The sequence below is a fragment of the Myxocyprinus asiaticus genome, chromosome 28 (assembly GCF_019703515.2).
Source record: "Myxocyprinus asiaticus isolate MX2 ecotype Aquarium Trade chromosome 28, UBuf_Myxa_2, whole genome shotgun sequence".
NCBI lineage: Eukaryota > Metazoa > Chordata > Actinopteri > Cypriniformes > Catostomidae > Myxocyprinus > Myxocyprinus asiaticus.
This window is the reverse complement of record NC_059371.1, coordinates 40,449,151-40,471,191: the sequence shown is the minus strand read 5'-3', so window position 1 is coordinate 40,471,191 and position 22,041 is coordinate 40,449,151. Positions and strand designations below refer to the sequence as shown.

The following is a 22,041-nucleotide window of genomic DNA, read 5'->3' as shown; positions in this document are numbered from 1 at the left end:
ACTCCGACCAACCCATTGCAGGATGGCTTTCTTTAAGTCTCCGTAAGCCAGGAGGCTCATCGCTGGTAGTTGTTGAGCCGCGAGCTGGGCTTCCCCGGACAGCAGCGGTATGAGTCGGGCCGACCACTGGCCAAGCGGCCAGCCCCAGATCTCGGCGGTGCGCTCAACGAGATCCAGGAACGCCTCTGGGTCGTCCGCCGCCCCCATCTTCTGTAGCGCAGGTGGGGGTAACGGCGTGTGGGTGTCTGGGGTCGCGGCTGGGGATGCCTCCTGGCTGAGGAGGCTCCAGATCGCCTGTCGGTCCTCTGCTTGAGCGCGCATGAGCTCCACAAACCGGGAGTCTTTATCTTGCTGGAGCTCAAGCAGGGATTGCTGGTGGCTCCGATGTAAGCCAGCGAGGGCTTGGAGGACCACGCCCCCGCTGCCACAATATATTATTGGGAGGAGACTTTAATCTATTGATGGACTCAGTCCTTGATCATAGTGAAGCAAAAGTGTGCAAACGCCCTAGAGCAACATTGATGCTTCACAGGATGTGTAAATATCTTGGTCTTACAGATATTTGGAGACTTTTCAAGTGAGACAGTGCAAGCGGCATCAAGAGGTAGAAATTATGTGCAAAGAAATGTGCAAGGAAATGTGCAAAAAAATAAAATAAAGTAGTCCAAGTGGGATGCAGTGTTCAGTGCCTGAGTTTAGAGTTCAGTAGGCTGACAGCTGAGGAAAAGAAACTGTTTCTGAGTCTGCTGGTGCGACTGCGAAGACTCCTATAGCGTCTCCCAGATGGGAGAGGAGTAAACAGACCATGGTTGGGGTGAGAGGTGTCTTTGATAAAGCTTCTCACCCTGCTTATGCAGCATTTGTGGTGAATGTCTTTGATGGAGGGTAGCTGAACACCAGTGATGTTGTTGGGCCTGCACACAGTTGTAAAGCCTGACTGAGGCCTACACACACACAGTCATAAATCTTACTGATAACAACCGCGCCAAAATCAAACAAAGGGAGTCCAAAACAGACTACAAATCCCATTGAAGCCTTGCTCACTTTACACCCATGTGTGAAATTCCAAAGGATCGAACTCTCAACTCCTATTGGATGAGGCACACAACATGACATATTTGATAATATAAATATTGGATGAGGCCCCTCAACCATGATGTCATCAGGAGTAGAAATACCGCTGAGATCCTTCTGGGCATCGCTTCCAGAAACTTTGCATGCAGTGCGTAGACGCAGCTCATCGCTGCTTTCAGGTGTAGCCTCGTTGCACAAGGAAGTAACGTACGACTTGAAACTGTGGCCATACAATCTCCATCTCGCTGGATGAGTTGAGATTACTCTGTGTTCCACCGAACACTCTAACGTATCCGAAGGAGACCGCCGAGCAATCCGCATCTTCATCCGTTTGCCTGCAGAAGTGAAGAAAGAAGATTTCTCTTCCCTCTTCAACCGAGTTGACATCGCTGATTTCTCCGCCAGCCCGCCGAGAATCAGCAGCCGTACCGCCCGCCGCCAGAGCGAGGAAACAGCCTCCCGTCATCACCCGAGCCTCGAGGAACCGAGTCTGAGTTAAAGGACGGATGAACATGATTCAAGTAAGAGGTTTATGTCTGGGCAGAGATAGAATATTATAGTGTGTTATTCTTGTGTATCAAGGTTATTGCTTGTACAGTTTACGGACTGCTGAGTCCGCTCATTGCTGCTAATAATACTTAAGGTATTACTGTAACGTACTGTTATCATGAATTAGACTTTGTTGTGTTGTAGTCCAACCACGTTGGACTGTTGTGTATTTCCTCCATCGCGGGTGAGACTGAGTTTGTAACTCTGAGTAAACACTGAGTTTATCCATTAAAGAACCAAAGACCATGGGGGCCTGGGTAGCTCAGTGGTCAAATACGCTGGCTACCACCCCTGGAGTTCACTAGTCGCTAGTTCGAATCCCAGGGCATGCTGAGTGACTCCAGCCAGGTCTCCTAAGCAACCAAATTGGCTCGGTTGCTAGGGAGAGTAGAGTCACATGGGGTAACCTCCTCATGGTTGCTATTATGTGGTTTGTTCTCGGTGGGGCGCATGGTGAATTGAGCGTGGATGCCGCGGTGGATGGTGTGAAGCCTCCACACATGCTATGTCTCCATGGCAATGAGCTCAACAAGCCACGTGATAAGATGCACGGGTTGACTATCTCAGACGCAGAGGCAACTGGGATTTGTCCTCCGCCACCCGGACTGAGGCGAATCACTATGCAACCACGAGGACTTAGAGTGCATTGGGAATTCCAAATTGGGAGAAAAAGGGGAAAAATCCCCCCCCCCCAAAAAAAGAACCGCGGGATGGTTTACGAGCCGTTCACTGTGTCTCTGAGTGATAAACTAACAGCTGCTTTCTCTCCCACGATCGTGAGTGGTGCTGCCACTTTATTCTCTCTCTCTCGTACTAACCACACACACATGCAACCCCTCACAAGCATACCCGCACACACATTTGGCTGTAGATAACTTAGTAATAAAGCTTAGCTTTGTCCCTAAGTTATCGTACAAGCGGAGACACGCGGTAAATGGGCAGACGCCATTAACCGGCTTCTCTCCGCCCACATTCGCGGCCATATTCTCTGCCTGGAAATCTCACGACGTACTCTCCACGAGAGTCACACTCACACACACACACATACCTTCCTCTCATGTGTTATAGGCTTATTTTGGTTACCATATCTAACCATATCTAATCATGTCACTGTTTAGTTTGTAGTTGTAAATCGTAAGTTTATTGACTGCATTGTATTGATTATTAATTGACATTACTGCATCAATAAACTTTGTTATATTTCAAAGAGAAGTGTTTTGGTTTGTTTTGCATGCACCTGTGTCAAAGGCTGGCAGACGATGTCAGTGCTCGGATTCAAGCCTTCATTGTTTGCTTTTGAATGTCGATGTTCTTCAGACGTCGATTTTCCTAAGAGAACAATCTAATATTGAGACTGTTATACTGTCTGGTTATTAGTCCTTGATTCCAGGGTGGTGCCCTGGCGATATTAATCCTTATTAATATTCTATTGATTTGGATAATTGATAATTATCTTTGATGATTGTTGAATTTGAAGGATCAATATGCTAGTGTTAATTCAAATCAATGTTCCATTGATTTTAATAATTAATGATTACCTTTGATAAAAATTATTATTCTATTGAATTTGATAATTGATGGTTGTCTTTGATGATTGTTGGTTTAAAGCATTAAAAAGCTAACATTGATTCTAATCAATGTTCTATTGATTTTAATAATTATCTTTGATAATTATTGATTATTGCTAATAACCAAACCTGCTCCTGAACGTAGCGCACAACAATGTATTGGGCAGTTTTCACCACCCAATGGAGGGCCTTCTGGTCTGAGACAGTGCAGTTGCCATACCACACTGTGATGCAGTTTGTTAGGATACATTCAATAGTGCAGCAGTAAAATTTCAGCAGGATGTAGGGGGACAGGTGAGCTTTCCTTAGCTTCCTAAGGAAGTAGTGGAAGTTGTAGATCCAGGAAAGATCCTCAGAGATATGGACACCCAGGAACTTGAAGCTAGTCACACGCTCCACTTCATCCCCATCAGTGTAGATGGGAGTGTATGTGTGGCCCTTCCTAGTCCGCCGGTAGTCCACAATCAGCTCCTTGGTCTTCTGGGTGTTGAGTGTGAGATTGTTGTTGGCACACCACACTGCCAGGTGCTGTACCTTTTCCCTGTAGGCCGTCTCATCGTCACCGCTGATCAGGCCTACCACCATGGTGTCATCTGCAAACTTGATAATGGAGTTGGAGCCATGCTCAGGTATGCAGTTGTGGGTGAAGAGGGAGTAGAGGATTGGACTCAGCACACAGCCCTGGGGTGCACCAGTGTTCAAAGTGAGGGTGGAGGAGTTGTGGAGATGCATAATATATCTCTTTTGCAAAATCTTGAATTCCAACAAATGTTAAAGGCTGAAATAAATGTTTATATGGAGACCAACTGGTCCTCAGTATCCTCTGTGGGCATGGCTTGGGAGGCACTTAAGGCAGTTCTAAGGGGTCGGATCATACAGTATGCCTCGTTCATCAAAACGTCCAAAGCACGAGAACTCATGGAGTTGGAAGGGAATATTAAAAGTGCAGAGGCAGAGCTGAAATGCCGAATGTCACCTGATGGCCTCAGAGAATTGACCCGAATGAAATACAGATATAATACTATTTTGTCATGAAAGGTGGAGTTTTGGCTATTCAGGGCAAGACAGTCATACTTTGAGTCGGGGGACAAAGCAGGGAAGCTTTTGGCTAGATATATAATGCAGAGAGAGTCTTTTTCTACCATTCCATCAGTGAAATCTGCTGGTGGTGAAATTTTTACCACAGCCATTGATGTTAATAATGCTTTTAAAGAATTCTATCTTGATCTTTATAGTTCCACATCTTTGTCTACTGATGAAGGTATCAGAAACTTTGTGGAACCATTAGAACTCCCTAAACTGATGACTGAGCAAAAAAATTCTCTTGATTCTGAGATAACCTTGGAGGAGCTTGACGAGGTAATTAAGGCCTGCCTACAGGCAAGGCTCCGGGGCCAGATGGCTGTGCCGCTGAATATTTTTGATCTTATGCTACAGAATTGGCTCCACATTTGCTAGAAGTTCATACGAAATCATTAAAGAATGGAAAGCTTCCGCCAACTATGACACAAGCCTGTATCAGTCTGATACTTAAAAAGGACAAAGATCCAAGCAAGTGTAAAAGTTACCATCCAATTTCCCTGATCCAGCTAGATGTTAATATATTGTCAAAAATTCTGGCTAACCGATTGAGTAAAGTTATGACATATCTTATACATATAGATCAGGTGGGGTTTATTTGGGGCCGCAGTTCTTCTGATAACATTAGGCATTTCATCAATATCATGTGGTCAGTGGCGAATGATCAGACTCCGGTCGCTGCCATCTCACTTGACGCCAAAAAAGACAATTTGATACGGTAGAATGGGATAGTCTTTTTAACATTTTGGAAATATACAGGTTCGGGAATACTTTTATTGGATGGATTAAGTTACGTTATAGACACCTGTTAGCAGCGGTACAAACAAACTGATTAATTTCAGATTATTTTAATCTGGATAGGGGCACCCAGCAGGGTTGCCCTCTATCCCCATTATTGTTCTGTTTTGTCCTGGAAGGATTAGCAGCCACAATAAGAAGGGAAGATAATTTTCCAGGGGTGGTGCCAGGAGGTGTGGCACATAAGCGTTTGCTTTACTCTGATGATATTTTAATATTCGTCTCCAGCTCCACTAGATCTATGCCTTGCCTTCATAGAAGTGGGAATTCAGCTCAGTGAGCATGACCATTCGGCTCCAAAAAGAAAATCTGAATGAGTGGTTGCATACCAGCTCCTTTTATACCCGTATGTCCGGGGGAGTGGCATGCAAATACCACTCGCCAATTTTCATTGGCCTTTTATCAAAGACCAGAGGTGTCTTGGGCTCCCAAGAGTGACCCCTAGTGTCACTACATTGACACAACGTCGAGTGAGTGGCAGATAGGGAAATTAACATCTCCGATTAGTTTGATAGAAAGGCAAGAACTTCCTGTTCAATACAAAACCAGGGAGGGGCTCTCTCAGGTGGAAGCGACCAATGAGCCAGATGTCTGAGACCGACCGCATAATAATAAAACAAAATCTTGGGTAGGCCTAACCTTTATCAGTCGGCCTATGCAGTTTACTAAAATGTAATCTGGGACGTTTCCCATTCCAAATGAATGACTTCGCTATGTTATCAAATTGGTTGAAATAAGAGAGGGGGACATCTATAGGGAGTGACTGTAGCAAATGGTTGAATTTTGGAACACAATTAATTTTAATAACATTAACCTTCCCAATCATTGATAAATGTAATGAAGCCCACCTGTCCACATCGCTCGAAAACTTTTTTATTAAAGGGTCAAAATGAACTCTAACTAAATCACACAAATTTGCTGAAAATAAAATACCCAAATATTTAATGCCCTGTTTGGGCCACTGGAAGGCAGGAAAACCGTTATTGGGCAGTATGCTGTCAGAGCCAAAGCTTCGGATTTACACCAATTAACTCTGTATCCTGAGAACTTAGAAAAGGAATTAATAATTCTGTGGAGGCAAGGGATAGATCTAGTAGGGTCAGAGGCGAATAATAAAATATCATCTGCGTAAATCAGTAGCTTAAGCAACCACACCTCCCGCCATCACCCCTGGAAAATCCTCCTCCTTTCTTATCGCAGCTGCTAATGGTTCCAGGGCAAGACAGAACAATAATGGGGAAAGAGGGCAACCCTGCCGGGTGCCCCTATCCAGAGTAAAATAATCTGAAATTAATCCATTTGTTTGTACCGCCGCTCCCAGGTGTCTATAAAGTAACTTAATCCATTCAATAAAAGTATTCCCGAACCCATACATTTCCAAAATCTTAAAAAGATAATCCCATTTCTACCATATCAAACGCCTTTTCAGCGTCAAGTGAGATGGCAGCGACCGCAGTCTGATCATTCACCACTGACCACATGATATTGATGAAACGCCTAATGTTATCAGAAAAGCTGCGGCCCCGAATAAACCCCATCTGATCTATATATATAAGAGATGTCATAACTTTACTTAATCGATTAGCCAAAATTTTAGAAAAAATTTTAACGTCTAGCTGGATCAGGGAAATTGGATGGTAACTCTTACACTCACTTGGATCTTTGTCCTTTTTAAGAATCAGACTGATCCAGGCTTGTGTCATGGTTGGCGGAAGCTTTCCATTCTTTAATGATTCCATATAAACTTCTAACAAAAGTGGAGCCAGTTCTGTAGCATAAGATCTAAAAAATTCAGTGGCAAATCCATCTGGCCCCAGAGCCTTGCCTGTAGGCAGGGCCTTAATTACCTCGTTTAGCTCCCCCAAGGTTATCTCAGAATCAAGATAATTTTTTTGCTCAGTCGTCAGTTTAGGGAGATCTAATGATTCCACAAATTTTCTAATATCTTCATCAGTAGACGAAGACGTGGATCTATAAAGATCAAGATAGAATTCCTTAAAAGCATTATTAATATAGATGGCTGAGGTAAAAAATTCACCACCAGCAGATTTCACTGAGGGATTGGTAGAAAAAAACTATCTCTGCTTTATATCTAGCCAAAAGCTTCCCTGCTTTGTCCCCCAACTCAAAATATGACTGTCTTGCCCTAAATAACCAAAACTCCACCTTCGGTGACAAAATAGTATTATATCTGTATTTCAATCGGGTCAATTCTCTGAGGTCATCAGATGACATTCTGTGCTTCAGTTCTGTCTCGGTACTTTTAATATTCTCTTCCAAATCCATGAGTTCTCGTGCTTTGGATTTTTTGATGAACAAGGCATACTGTATGATTCGACCCCTAAGAACCACCTGAAGTGCCCCCCAAGCCACGCCCACATAGGATACTGAGGACCAGTTGGTCTCCATATAAACATCGATTTCAGCCTTTAACATTTGTTGGAAATCAGTATTTTGCAAAAGGGAAACATTAACTACATGATTTCTTTTTCTCCTTAGGTGGCAACACCTCTAAACTCACCAGGGCGTGATCTGAGACTAAGATGTTTCCAACTGAGCAATCAATGACTGAAGAAATGAGGGACTTAGATATTTAAAAAAAAATCTATTCTAGAATAAATCTTATGGACTGATAAAAAAATGTATAGTCCCTACCAGATGGGTTTAAAAGTCTCCAAATATCTGTAAGACCAAGATATTTACACATCCTGTGAAGTGTCAATGTTGCTCTAGGGGGCTTGCACACTTTTGCTTCACTATGATCAAGGACTGAGTCTATCAATAGATTAAAGTCTCCTCCCAATATTATATCATGAAGGGTGCCAGCGGCTTGCAACATACCTTCAAGATCTATAAAAAAAGCCCTGATCATCAGAATTAGGTGCATAAATATTAGCCAAAATCAACCTTTGCCCCTGAATTTCTGCTAAAACAATAATGACTCTTCCTAATTTATCTTTAATCTGTTTGAGACATTTGAATTGTAGATGTTTTTTTATTAGTGTAATGACTCCCCTGCTCTTACTTGAGCCAGCACTAAAGAAAACATTTCCACCCCATATCTTCCCAAATGTTTTAGCTTCCTGTGGGGAAAGATGTGTTTCACTATATCATATTTCTTACGTTTAAGAAAATAAATAACCTTCTTTCTTTTTATGTGGTGCCCCAACCCATTCACATTCCACATGGAGAGAGATAATCCACTTGACATTTTGACATATTAGAAATAATAGATTGTGTGTCAAAAATAAAATTATGAAGACCACATTCCAACATTAGTGCCACAGTCAAACCCCGAACTTCCCCCCGAACCAAACAAACAGAAAAAAGAAAAATGTACGCATTAACCCTGCGCACGACAACACCAACCGGGTAAACTCAAACAGTCCATGTATGCCTATGAGAGCCCCCGCGACAACTTTGCCATCGGATTGCTCACGTCCGGTACTTCTGTACAAATTTTGTGAGACAGAATTACATAACAGAAAATAATGTATAAAACAAACTCCAGCAAATAATCAGAATAAACACAAAGAACATGTAGATTCATTCACAAGAATCGAAGGTGTGTTCCTCTACAAAACAAACTACAGCCTCTAGAGAAACCAGCACAAAAAAATAAATAAAGCCATTCAAACGAATGTTCAGTGAGCCGGCTGTTCATGAGTGCAGCAGATGACTTAATCCTTGCAATGTCCTGCAAAAAATACTCCATGAAACAAACTCCAGCCAATAGGAGGCATAAGCACAAATAATGAGCAGATTCATCCACAACTTCCATCCCGAAGGAGTGTTATTCCACAAAACAAACTCCAGCCGCTAGGCGGAACCAGCACAAAAAGAAACAAAAAAGGCGCCCAGTTTCCTCGGATGGTCAAATGTATGATCAGTGAGACAAGCACACTTGGAGGCATGTGAGAAACACACCATGACTTCCTCAGTCCATTGATTTTATGAAAAACATTGCTTGTTGTGTGCATGTAGATATTTTGCAGCCATCCTTAGTATCTTTTCTCAATTTGGCCGGAAACATCAGTGCAAAAGTGATCCTCCGTCGATTTCTTGAAGGAGTGTTACTACACAAAACAAACTCCAGCCGCTAGGCAGAACTACCACTAAAAGAAACAAAAATTGCGGCCAGCTTCCTCAGACAGTCAAGTGTATGTACAGCAAGTCAATTCACTTGGGGGCCACATGAAAATCACCAAATGGTTTACTCAACCCATTGTCTCTATGAAAGACAATGCTTGCTGTGGGCATGTAAATATTTTGCGGCCATCCTTAGTATCTATTCTCAGTTTGGCCGGAAACATCAGTGCAAAAGCGATCTTCCGTTGATGTAAGAGTTTCTTGCATTCTTTGAATCGATCATGTTTCTCTCGTCGAATTCGCAAAGTCTGGGAACAAGAAAATGCTGTGATTCTTCCAAGAAAGCTTTCCTTTGCTCCTCACCTCGTGCAACACGAGATATTTATCGGATGATCTCAGAAATTTGGCCAGAATTGATCGAAGCCTCTCTCCCTCATCGGATCTCCAATCCGGGACTCTGTGACCTTGCTCGATTTCCACCTTATGGCCTGTTATGTCGAGCAGACTTGGGAAGAGCTCGTCTAGGAATTTCACCATATCTTAACCTTCTTCATGCTCAGGAATTCAAACAATTCGGACATTGTTGCGCCGTCTACGATTCTCCAAATCCTCCAGTTTTTCCAAAAAGCGTTCCAAATCTACTTTGGTCGCTAGCGGATTAGCAGCTAATTCCCTCTCTGATGACTCCAGATGATCGATCCGCCTCTCGACATCCCCGATACTTGTAACCAACTCAGAGAATTTCATTTCCATTGTAGTAATCGATCAACGTATTACAGCAAGATCCTCTAAGTCAGCAACAACTTTCGTCAGCATCACAGACGTGCTCGCCAGTTGCTGCTGGATTTCTCCTGCCGCACCATCCAAACCGAGTCTGCGGCCTTGTCTGAGGTATCAGCTTGAGCACATAAGTGTCTTTTAATATCTGCAGAGCCCGAGGATTTTGAATTCTTTGCCATGTTGACTTCAAAGAACAGATATGTAGCAGGGTGTATCGAATCTCACCGGTTTATGACATAAAATAATTAAAAACTAGCAAAGTGCGCAGAGCTTGCCGTTTACATGTCTGCTCCTTGCATGGCGTCACGTTGAAACCCGAGAGTGGAGAGTTGAGATCCTTTCAAAATTTGGTTAAACTTTTTGGGATTCCCAGATCTCAGTTCTACAAGTATTTACAGCTGCGCCACCTGCTCTGTACTGTTTTTGGGAATAGTTTACACCTCCCTAAAGTGACAGATACTCTGGGAGTGGTGATTACTGCTTTTGGAAAAGGTCATGAGGCATCAGTGTATTACTCCCTGCTAATTCAAGAGTCTGGGGGATGGAACTTCAACTTCTCTTAAGAGATTATGGGAGAAAGATCTAAACTTGGTATTGGAGGAGTGAGTGTGGGCTAGGATTCTAAATAACATCAAGTCTGCATCTAGAGCTGCAATGGTTCACCTTATGCAATTCAAGATTTTACATGGAGTCTATTGGATCCTCTCTAGATTGCATAGGCTTGGTCTTAAAGACACACCCACCTGTTGGCGATGTCAATCAGAAGATAGAGACACAACTCATGTCTTTTGTGGATGTGTTAAGATCCAAGAATTTTGGTTGAAGATTCAGAGTTTTATGTGTGAGGTATTGGGCTCTCAAATTTGATTTTGCCCCAGACTCTGTATTTTAGGAGATGGGGCGGTCATTAATATGGAGAATAAGCACATAAAAACTGGGTCCTAACTAGTATTATGATTGCCAGACAGAAATTTCTAAGGGGTTGGAAGTTGGTTGGAATGCCCCCATTTCAGGAGTGGTGTTCGGAGATGGGCAGGGTGGCAGCTTTTGAAGAGGGAGCATCCAGAAGTCTGGGGAGTTTAGACCTGTTTGTGGAGAAATGGGGCAAGTATCTGTCTTTTTTGGAGGGCTCTCGGGGAGGGACAGTGGAGAGAGAGGTGTAGTGGATGTGTGTGATATATATCAATGTGATATATATCAATTGTGCAATTGTGAGGGTTAAATGTTGATTCTGTTTGTATGTGTTTTGTTTTTTCATTGTTTAATAGTTGAATCAATAACAAAATCCAGGCTGGGGCAGAGGGAAAATGGGGAATCAGGACCAACCGGACAGGGCTACGGGAACAGGGAAGCAATATCGACTGGAACACAGGAGTAAACAGACACAGGACTGACTAGAGATGAAAGTAAGGAACAGGATACAAGGTAACAAGAACTAGATACAAGACGACCTGGCACTGGACAGCAAACACGAGGAGACTAAAATAGGGAGAGATATCAAGTGGGTTAAATCAGGGCAGGTGTTACTACTGAAACAATAATGAGCAAACAAGGAGGTGGGGTGTGACGTAAGCACATACTCTAAGCTCTCACAAGCAGGCAAAACATCCAATTGGCATGAGCGCACGTCGCCCAGACAATGAAGCGATATAAACTCATGCCAAACACGACGAGAGAAGACACTTGTTTGAGAGTTCGGCCACACACCCCCCCGACACCTTACTGAAGTGACCGAACCTCAGCACAAACATGAAGACAGCTCGTGACCCGGGCGTGCAGCGCAAAGCAAGTGAACACGTGTCTGCGAGAAACAGACACAAAGACTGACATGGATTATTGAACCGTGTGCATGCAGCCAAGATAAAACAAGCACGATTCACCCACGTCAATAACAGACAGAAAAGGAGTATGAATGTCTGAATCCCGACACAGACCGGAACCGAACTAGACAGTAAGTCAGGACCCAGACACCATACTCCAGAAAAGAAGCACAACAGACAGAAGAGCGCACACAAAGACAGACATGGGCGGATAATGCCAAGGCCCCATCAGACCAAAACCCAGACTGACAGAGAGACGGGACCGTGACAATAAATCTGTTTGATAACATAATGTAACGTTAGACTTCATCTTTGTTAAACCATTTTGATCATTATCTTTAAAGTAACAGGTTTGGGGCCTGGGTATCTCAGCGAGAATTGACGCTGACTACAACCCCTGGTGTAGCGAGTTCGAATCTGCTGAGTGACTCCAGCTAGGTTTCCTAAGCAACCAAATTGGCCCGGTTCGTAGGGAGGGTAGAGTCACATGGGGTAACCTCCTCGTGGTCGCGATTAGTGGTTCTCGCACTCAATGGGGCGCATGGTAAGTTGTGTATGGATCGCCTCCACATGCGGAGTCTCCACGGTGTCATGCACAATGAGCCATGTGATAAGATGCGCATATTGACGGTCTCAGAAGTGGAGGTAACTGAGACTTGTCCTCCACCACCCGGATTGAGGCGAGTAACCGCGCCACCACGAGGACCTACTAATTAGTGGGAATTGGGCACTCCAAATTGGGATTTTTTTATTTATTTTTTTTTACATTTATTTAATTAAAAAAAAATTTCTCTTGGTTTTTTTTTTTTGTTTGCTTCATAACATTCACCTTTTTGTTTTGGAAACACATTTTCTGCTCTTTGTTAAAAGCAAAAAAATGAATAATTTGTGTTAACAAATTGTGTTTTAGTAAAATAAACCTGTTTGTTAAACTAATACCAAACATTATCTTTGTTAAACCATTTGTTCATCTTCTTTACAGTGACCATGAAAGTGACTTTTGTTGCATGTCATCACATTTTTTATTTTTGAAACACATTTTACCCCACTTTGTAATAATAATAATAATAATAATAATAATAATAAAAAACTCCCCTTGTTCTGTTTAAGCAACACGTTTAAAAAAACACATCCTAAGAGAAATGACTATGGTTGCAAAGGGGCTGAAAATTTCCGGTAAATTTCTGGAAACTTTTCAGAAACTTTCCATGGGAAGTTAAGCTGGGGAATTTTGGAAACATTGGAAAAAACTCTGGGCACTTGGCTATATGCTGCTACATCTTTGTGGCATTCTTAACATAGGTCTTTGCACAGTATTTGCAAATGTACACAGCCTTTCCTTCTACATTGGCTGAGGTGAAATGTATCCACACATCAGATGGCGCACGTGGCATTGTTCTGTAGAATAAGATTAGAAAAAAGCTTATAAAAAACACTAATGCAATGTCACACACAGATATATAAATAGTTAGCTAAACAATTGGAATATTCTGGAATGGTAAAAATATTTTACAACTGATGCTGGACAAATGAATATAAATAGGCTAGATGAATAGATGAACACTCCTCAGTCAGCATGCTGATTATATCTACTTGTATCTCAAACTACTTGTATGATAACAGAAAACTGGCTAGCAGAAGGAACAGCATCACAGTTGAGCTAGCTAGCACCATGATAGCTAGCCTCTTAAATTGTCAATGAAATGGTATTAGCTAGCTTACATTTAACATATCTGATTTACTGGCTAGCTAGCCACTGTATAAACACATTTTGATTTAGCATTTGCTAGTTAAACTTTAATACCATAGATCAAATATATTTACCCTAGTAATATAATCAAAACTTGACTGGATGTAGTTCTTGGGCTCAAATGCAGAAGTGTGGCTTCAATAGTCCTGCTGTAGTAAGTACCTGCAGTTAGTAGTGTGCTGTGTGCATGTGATTGAGGAATGAGCAGGGTAGAATTTGCATTAAATCTGGTTGTTTTAACTTTATCTTTATCAAGTTTTTTATTTATTTATTTATTTTTATTTTTTTATTACATTTAAGTTCCCTGTTATATGCTAACTTGCAATTTTGCAAATTTCCAGTTTATTCCCATTAATTCCCATATATTCCCGTTAATTCCCAAGGAAAGTTTCCAACTTTGAAAATTCCCGGAATTTTGCAACCCTAGAAATGACACTTTAAAGTTAGGTGATAAGAATATCACCAGGGTGGGTGTGTCTAACATGAAACCACACAATTTCCTGCAAGAGTTAGTTACTCCACTATCTTTTAGGTAAGACCCCATATACTGTTAAACACACAAACTGTAAGGAAGCCTCTGGTCTATTTTTACATATCTTTTTCAGATATATCCTGATCTTAAAGGTGCTATATGTAAGATTGGCAACAAGCATTTGAAATGGGTACTGCAGTCCAAACTCAAAATATTGGAGAGTTGTCTGCCCCGACCCCAACTTGAAGCTCATGTGGGTTGCCAGAATTCGCCAACTCAGCATCCGTTTTAAAGGATGTCTGGACTTTAAGCTGTCTCCATCTTCCAAAGGCATCTCCAATATTTATCCTCGTTTTACTACGCCTCTGGTCATGGTAGTTTTTAGACGGATGAAGAGGCTTTTTAGGTTGGGTGGAATCTGTTATTTGTTTTGCTTTATCGGAGAAGCCAGTATTTCAACTTAGCATGTTTGCTAATTCTCTAATGACATATTATGGTCATTTTATGATTTAGTAAAGTAAAAATATTACATATAGCACCTTTAAGGACAGGATAAACATCACCATGAATTGGAACACACCACAACCCTTAAAATGGTAATACTACTTTTTATTTTTACAATAATAATAATAATAATATTCACCACATATTACTTCGTCATTGTTAAAAAAAAAAAAAAAACATCTTGGTGATTACAACATTGTATTATTTAATCAATCACTATTATTGAGTTCGAGTTGAGAGAAATTGTTTTTTTATACCAAGCATTATTTTGTCACCACAGTTATCTACCAAGCATTGTACACCATTAAAGATGCATAATTTAAACACATTTAAATTAACAGATGGTACAATAGGGAGGGGTGGTGTTGGCTACAGTGTGGGAATATCATAACACCTGACCAAACATATGGTGTAAATATATCCTGTACAACAGCCGGAGGAAGGAAGAGGAAGCATAGGTCAAAGGTGTTAGGCCATAAATCATAGGGTCATAAATCATATTTTGTCATTCGGTATATAATATTTACTACTGCTGATGTCCGAATCCGAGTGCGATTGTTCCCAATGCACCCTGCAGCATTGATCTGGTTTCAGACCAACTTGGGATGGGCATGGGTACTCGAGTGCTCGGGTACTTGGACATGGCAGCAATGATCGATCATGAAAACGATGATCGATGGTGATCACGCATGATGAGACTTTTCACTTAATTCGAAATTCAGTGACAACTAAACACAAACATGTCAAAGAGGGAGCTTATTTTTAATTTTGAGATTGATTACATTGTAGTTTTGAGGGGTACATTGATTGTAAGAGACATCTCATAGCAACCAAACCAATATACGATGCTGCAATGCTTTCTTAAGATAATCAAAACAAAGAAAGTGTAATTAACTGAATTTTGAACACCTGTCTCTGCAAAATGTTTGCTAAACACGTTTTATTATTATTTAATTTTAGAACTTTGACATGTTAATGGATATTATTCACTTAAAGTGAATGTTTGTTACTGAATGTAAACCTCCCTGCCCTAAGTGACGTAACACACACCTGCATCTCGATGAAATGGGAACTGAAGATTTCCGCACCAGTTTTCAAGTAAGAAGTCCGACATAAAGTGTCATTCCATTGCACTTTCCCCAGTTGAAAGGTGAAAATTCAGACTCTCCGAGTTGAATGGAACACTTCATGAATTATCACAGCAACAATACGGAGTATTGGGGCTTTCCTACAAGAGCAAACACTTGGACACACACACCAGGTGCGTCGCAGTGGACTCAACGCATTTAAAGCAAGCGAGTGTTTCAAACAGCTAGACAGAGCGCAGCTAAATGGAACAGAATGCAGCATCTTCAAAACTGAAAGCGATATCAAAATAGATGGTTCAGACAGTCACGAAAAAACTGGTGTGCACTTACTAAGATTACTACGGTAATCTGAAGGAAGAACAGACAGATGCACATCAAGTCCATTCTTTCATTTAGTTGGGCAGCGAGCCTTCACATAATGACAAAATATGATGCATTATATTTTGATTATGCAAACTTTTGTACATTTTGTAACAGATTATTTTATAACAGACTATAAAAATGAATAGACATTACACTGGAACAACAAGACGCAATTCAGCAACCAAAGACGTTTGTCAGACATGTTTTATATATATAGTTATGTACTTGTCATTGCCCCTTGAGTACTCAATGAGTAATTAGTCCGAGTACTCGAGTAGACAAAATGACCAAAATACCCATTCCTATTTCAGACTACTCATGATTCTGTCGTACCCCGTTGCTTTTCCGTATCGTCATCAATCAGACCACCTCCTGCAGGTAGTGTCAGGTTCGGTACCATGGTCCACTGCCTGGTCTGCAAAACAGCTTTCACATTACACATTTTTCATGCAAACCATGCTCTGTTTTGGATTAAACTGCCAGTGTGAAAGCCCCCCAATAAACATCTGCTAAACATCTTTAAAAGATCAGATTTACAAACATTCTAAATCATAAACACCTCAAATACATCTGCTTAATGTCTTACTGACATCCAAGAGGAAATATCTAACAGACATATTGCAGATGAACAAATAACTAAAAAATAAGTCTTCCAGATGTAAACACACATATCAAATAGATATCTAGGTGATGTACATGTGATATCAGTGTCTTTGGGTTTATCAGAATTTCCAGCTATTTACTTGATCTTGTTGGACCTGAAGATGATTTTTGCTCACTGTGACTAATTGGGCAATACTTTTTTACATGTTTCCATAGAGCACTTGCTGCTCTGAAACACTTTCCACAGAGTGAGCACTTGTAAGGTTTTTCTCCAGTATGAATTCTCTCGTGATTTTTCAGGTATTGTGACTGAGTGAAACTCTTTTCACAGTATGAGCACTTGTAAGGTTTTTCTCCAGTATGGTTTCTCTCATGTGTTTTCAAACTTTGTAACACAGTGAATCTCTTACCACAGTGTGAGCACTTGTAAGGTTTTTCTCCAGTATGAATTCTCTCGTGATTTTTCAAGTATTGTAACTGAGTGAAACTCTTTTCACAGTGTGAGCACTTGTAATGTTTTTCTCCAGTATGGTTTCTCTCATGTGTTTTCAAGCTTTGTAACACAGTGAAACTCTTTCCACAGAGTGAGCACTTGTAAGGTTTTTCTCCAGTATGAATTCTCTCGTGATTTTTCAGATATTGTGACTGAGTGAAACTCTTTTCACAGTGTGAGCACTTGTAAGGTTTTTCTCCAGTATGTTTTCTCTCGTGTGTTTTCAAGCTTTGTAACACAATGAAACTCTTTCCACAGAGTGAGCACTTGTAAGGTTTTTCTCCAGTATGAATTCTCTCATGATTTTTCAGGTTTTGTGACTTAGTGAAACTCTTCCCACAGTGTGAGCACTTATAAGGTTTTTCTCCAGTATGGTTTCTCTCGTGTGTCTTCAAGCTTTGTAACACAATGAAACTCTTTCCACAGAGTGAGCACTTGTAAGGTTTTTCTCCAGTATGAATTCTCTCATGATTTTTCAGGTTTTGTGACTTAGTGAATCTCTTTCCACAGTGTGAGCACTTGTAAGGTTTTTCTCCAGTATGTTTTCTCTCATGTGTTTTCAAGCTTTGTAACACTGTGAAACTCTCTCCACAGAGTAAGCACTTGTAAGGTTTTTCTCCAGTATGAATTCTTTCATGATTTTTCAGGTATTGTGACTTAGTGAAACTCTTTCCACAGTGTGAGCACTTGTAAGGTTTTTCTCCAGTATGGATTCTCTTGTGTGTTTTCAAGCTTTGTAACACAATGAAACTCTTTCCACAGAGTGAGCACTTGTAAGGTTTTTCTCCAGTATGAATTCTCTCATGTTTTTTCAGGCATTGTGACTGAGTGAAAGTTTTTCCACAGTGTGAGCACTTGTATGGTTTTTCTCCAGTATGGATTCTCTCATGTGTTTTCAAGGTTTGTAACACAGTGAAACTCTTTCCACAGAGTGAGCACTTGTGAGGTTTCTCATTTGTGTGCACCTTCAGATGTCGTTTTAGATTCAGTGCCAAAACAAATGTTTTACCACATTTATCACATTCAAATGGTCTTAATACAGAGTGAGAGCGGAGATGATCCATGAAATAGTATACATATGCAAAACTCTTTCCACACTGATGGCACGTGTAAGGTCTCTCTCCTGTATGAACTCTCATGTGCATATTAAGCCAGCTTTTACATTTGAAACTCTTTCCACACTGATGGCAGGTGTAAGGCTTATCTCCAGTGTGAACTCTCATGTGCATATTAAGCCAGCTTTTACATTTGAAACTCTTTCCACACTGGGAGCAGGTGAAAGTATTTTTGGCTGCTCTTCTTTGATTGTTTTCTGGTGAGAAATTCTTGTTAGTTTTTGAGCCACTCAAAGATTCTTCAATAGTTATTAAATCATGATGTTCCTGATCCTGAAGTTTCACCTCCACTTCATTCAGCTCTTGACTTTCCTCTTTCACTTCAATCAGCTCTACAATGAACACAGTAAATTGACAAATCAATTCAAGAGTGACAGATTTAAATAATCAAATTGAACACTAATTTATTGGCAGAACACAACAAATGTCCAGTATTTATTTGTGATTTTTGCTGTGCAAAAGGTTTATATTTATACCATAAATTCTGGCTGATAACTGCATTTCATGTTTATATTCATTTAGACTGAATGTGAACCACAATTACAGAAAGAAAGTCATACATGTCTGGAACAACATGAGGGTTGAGTACATCAGTGTTTCCTATAGCTTTCTGTGTTGGCAGTGGGTGGATTCCTCAGCAGACTTCCTCCACAACTGTTTTTGTCAACTTTGTGAAAGGATCTCAGCCCACTTCTCATCAATATATTTTTAGAACCCAGTCAACTTTAATAATTTAATACTAATTTAATATAATGTAATACTGTAATATATTAATATTGATTAATAATCAGCAACGAGAAGACTCTCTGCTTCCCTGCAGTGCTCCGGCGAAAATCACTCCACTTCGCTGGTGAACAGGCCGTTTCAGCATCCTGATTCCCCGCAGTGCTTTGGCAGGTGTTGTGTATCCTTATAAAGCAATTGTATATTGTGTGTAGAAATATAATATATCGTCGCTGTCAGGCCTCGTATCTTCCATATTTATTTTTTTTCATAAACCAATGCTATTGGTCACCCTTTACGTCTGTTTGTGATTTTTGCAAATATTTAACTAATGCAAAATATTAACAAGAGCTTGTGACTAAATGTCGTGACTCCATTGGATCCTCAGACTGTCGGCATAACCTCATAGCTCCAACCCGCTTCCATCTTGAATGAAGTGGTGCACACAGCAGAGCTGAAGGTAAACAATGATCTTTCATCTGAGGTAAATAGCTCAATATAATGTTTTCAGATTAGCCCTAGGTAGTTGCAAACTCAGTTAAAACTATGCAGTGTACCTGTCTATCAAATTTAGCTCTGATCTTAGCATTGTGATTACAGATGGAATTGTTTACTGAGGAGACTAGCATAGCTAGCGAGCAATGTGACAAGAAATGATCAGACTAATGTTATAGCCTATTGTTCATTTTATAAGTTGCTACTTAAGATTGTCATCAGCAGATGTACCATTATGTAAAATCAGTGTTGTATAGTACAGATTACAGATGTGTCATCAAGTTAGCTAGATAACCAATTTCTTGCTTCAACATGAACATGTTGCTTGGAGCTGCACCCAAGAATTTCACCCACTGTTGCACTTGTGTATATGGTTGAGTGACAATAAAGGGATTTGATTTGAACATGAGGCTACTGTAACCTATTGAGGCAAACTAAGTTGATATGACCGCCGGGGTTTTAAAAAAAATTTATACATTAGCAATGTCTGTGTCCCTGGAGGAAATGTGTGCAATGGTCAATGTGTCATATGAGGAGGCAAGCAAGCTAACTCCAGTTATAGACACAGATACAGATACAGACAGTGACAGCACAGATGGAGAGAGTGACAAAGAGGAAGAACCAGAAGGAGGGGTAGGTGATCCCAGCTCAGAGAGTGAGGATGAGGAGACAGCACTGGAGAGTGGAGAGTGGAGAGAGAGAGAGAGAGAGGAATTTGAAGTGAACACAGGTAGAGTAAATAATGTGTAAATGATTGCTAAGTTGTATAGGAATGATATTACAATGTATAATGAGTGTTAATGAGTGTTGAATGGATAGATGGACACATTTCACAGCAGTAGTCTGTGGATAATGTAGACATACACACACACACGCTCAGCAACGCTCTTCTTAAATTTTCCACAGATATGAAGAAGGTAGTCTTTCAGAAGTTCCTGGAGAAGGGGCACACACAGATGGAAAGTGACTCAGTGCAAAGTGTCATCGAGAGAAACCAGGAAATCTATATCCCAGCTGAAAACGTTGCCCTGATGAAGACAGCGCAGTCCAAGCTCAACCCGTATGAAGTCAGAAATGTGGACCATAACTTCCAAGACTTCACCAAACTGAGGCTCTGCAAGTCTATCCGCCCAGGGATCAAACTCGGTGACCCCACTGTCCATGATGTCAGAACTAACAGGTAACTATCAAACTAAAATCATGTCTCTCTCACCAGCCCAGGTCAAAAGTCATGATGTGGCACATTTACTTGCTGTTAAATCTGTAATGTAAAATTATACTTTGTATTGTATGTTAACTGTTTAATGATGCTGTGTAAATGGTGGTGTTCAAACTCTGTAAATGTTTTCTTTTTGTATGTTATTAGGTACAACATCAATGGGACAATGGACTTCAAGATTCAGCACTCAGCTAACTGGACTCCTTTTCCAAAGCACCAGCTCTGACACACCACCTCAGCCACACCTGCAGTCACCCCACTCAGAGAGCCTGAAGATCAAGGATATGAAATACGGAGAGTCGCGTGGCACCATGCGAGGGCCGGACGTGTGAACAACGAGCTCTGCACGTTCTGCACGTTCTTTTAATGTTATTAACCAGTGAGATTCGATACACCCTGCTATATAACTGTTCTAAAACGTCAACATGTCAAAGAATTCAAAATCCTCGGGCTCTGGAGATATTAAAAGACACTTACGTTCTCAAGCTGATACCTCAGACAGGCCCGCAGACCAGTGACTTGGTTTGGACAGTGTGGCGGGAGAAATCCAGCGGCAACTGTCCAGCATGTCTGTAATGCTGGCGAAGGTTGTAGCGGACCTGGAGGATCTTGCTGTAATACGTCGATCAATTACAGCAATGGAGGCAAAATTCTCTAAATTGGTTACATGAATCTGATTGATTATCTGGAGTCATTGGAGAGGGAATTAGCTGCTAATCCACTAGCGACCAAAGTAGATTTGCAGCACGTTTAAGAAAAGCTGGAAGACCTTGAGAATCGTAATCAATGAAACAACGTCCGAATTGTTGGAATTCCTGAGCATGAAGAAGATCGAGATATAGTGAAATTCCTAGACAAGCTCTTCCCGAGTCTGCTCGACATAGCAGGCCATAAGATGGAAATCGAGCGAGCTCACAGAGTCCCGGCTCGCAGATCCGCTGAGGGTGACAGGCCCCAATCAATTCTGGTTAAATTTCTGAGATTATCCGATAAAGATCTTGTGTTACGCGAGGCGAGGAGCAACGGAAAGCTTTCTTGGAAAAACCACAGCATTTTCTTGTTCCCAGACTTTGCATATTCGACGAGAGAAATGTGATCAATTCAAGGAATGCAAGAAACTCTTACATCAACAGAAGACCGCTTATGCACTGATGTTTCCAGCCAAATTGAGAATAGATACTAAGGATGGCTGCAAAATATTTAAATGCCCACAGCAAGCATTGTCTTTCATAGAGACAATGGGGTGAGTAAGCCATTTGGTGTTTCTCATGTGGCCCCCAAGTAAACTTGACTCGCTGAATATACACTTGACTGTCTGAGGAAGCTGGGCGCCATTTTGTTTCTTTTTGTGTTGGTTCCGCTTAGTGGCTAGAGTTTGTTTTGTGCAGTAACACTCCTTCAAGAAACTCTTGCATCGATGGAGGAATGCTTTTGCACTGATGTTTCCGGCCAAATTGA

General features: G+C 41.1%; 2 protein-coding genes across 2 annotated transcripts in view; both read right to left on the bottom strand.

Annotated features, from left to right (window-relative positions):
- The window catches only part of LOC127418773 (gastrula zinc finger protein XlCGF26.1-like), a 129,749-nt gene that overhangs the window by 41,548 nt on the left and 66,160 nt on the right, over nucleotides 1-22,041 (bottom strand). The gene's annotated exons all lie outside the window — the stretch shown is intronic.
- LOC127418537 (zinc finger protein 91-like) overlaps nucleotides 14,627-22,041 on the bottom strand; it is a 275,803-nt gene continuing 268,388 nt past the window's right edge. The window contains exon 13 of the mRNA XM_051659117.1: nucleotides 14,627-18,478. Within this exon, the coding sequence (XP_051515077.1) occupies nucleotides 16,671-18,478 (1,808 nt within the window). The 3' untranslated portion in view covers nucleotides 14,627-16,670. The remainder of the gene's footprint in view (nucleotides 18,479-22,041) is intronic.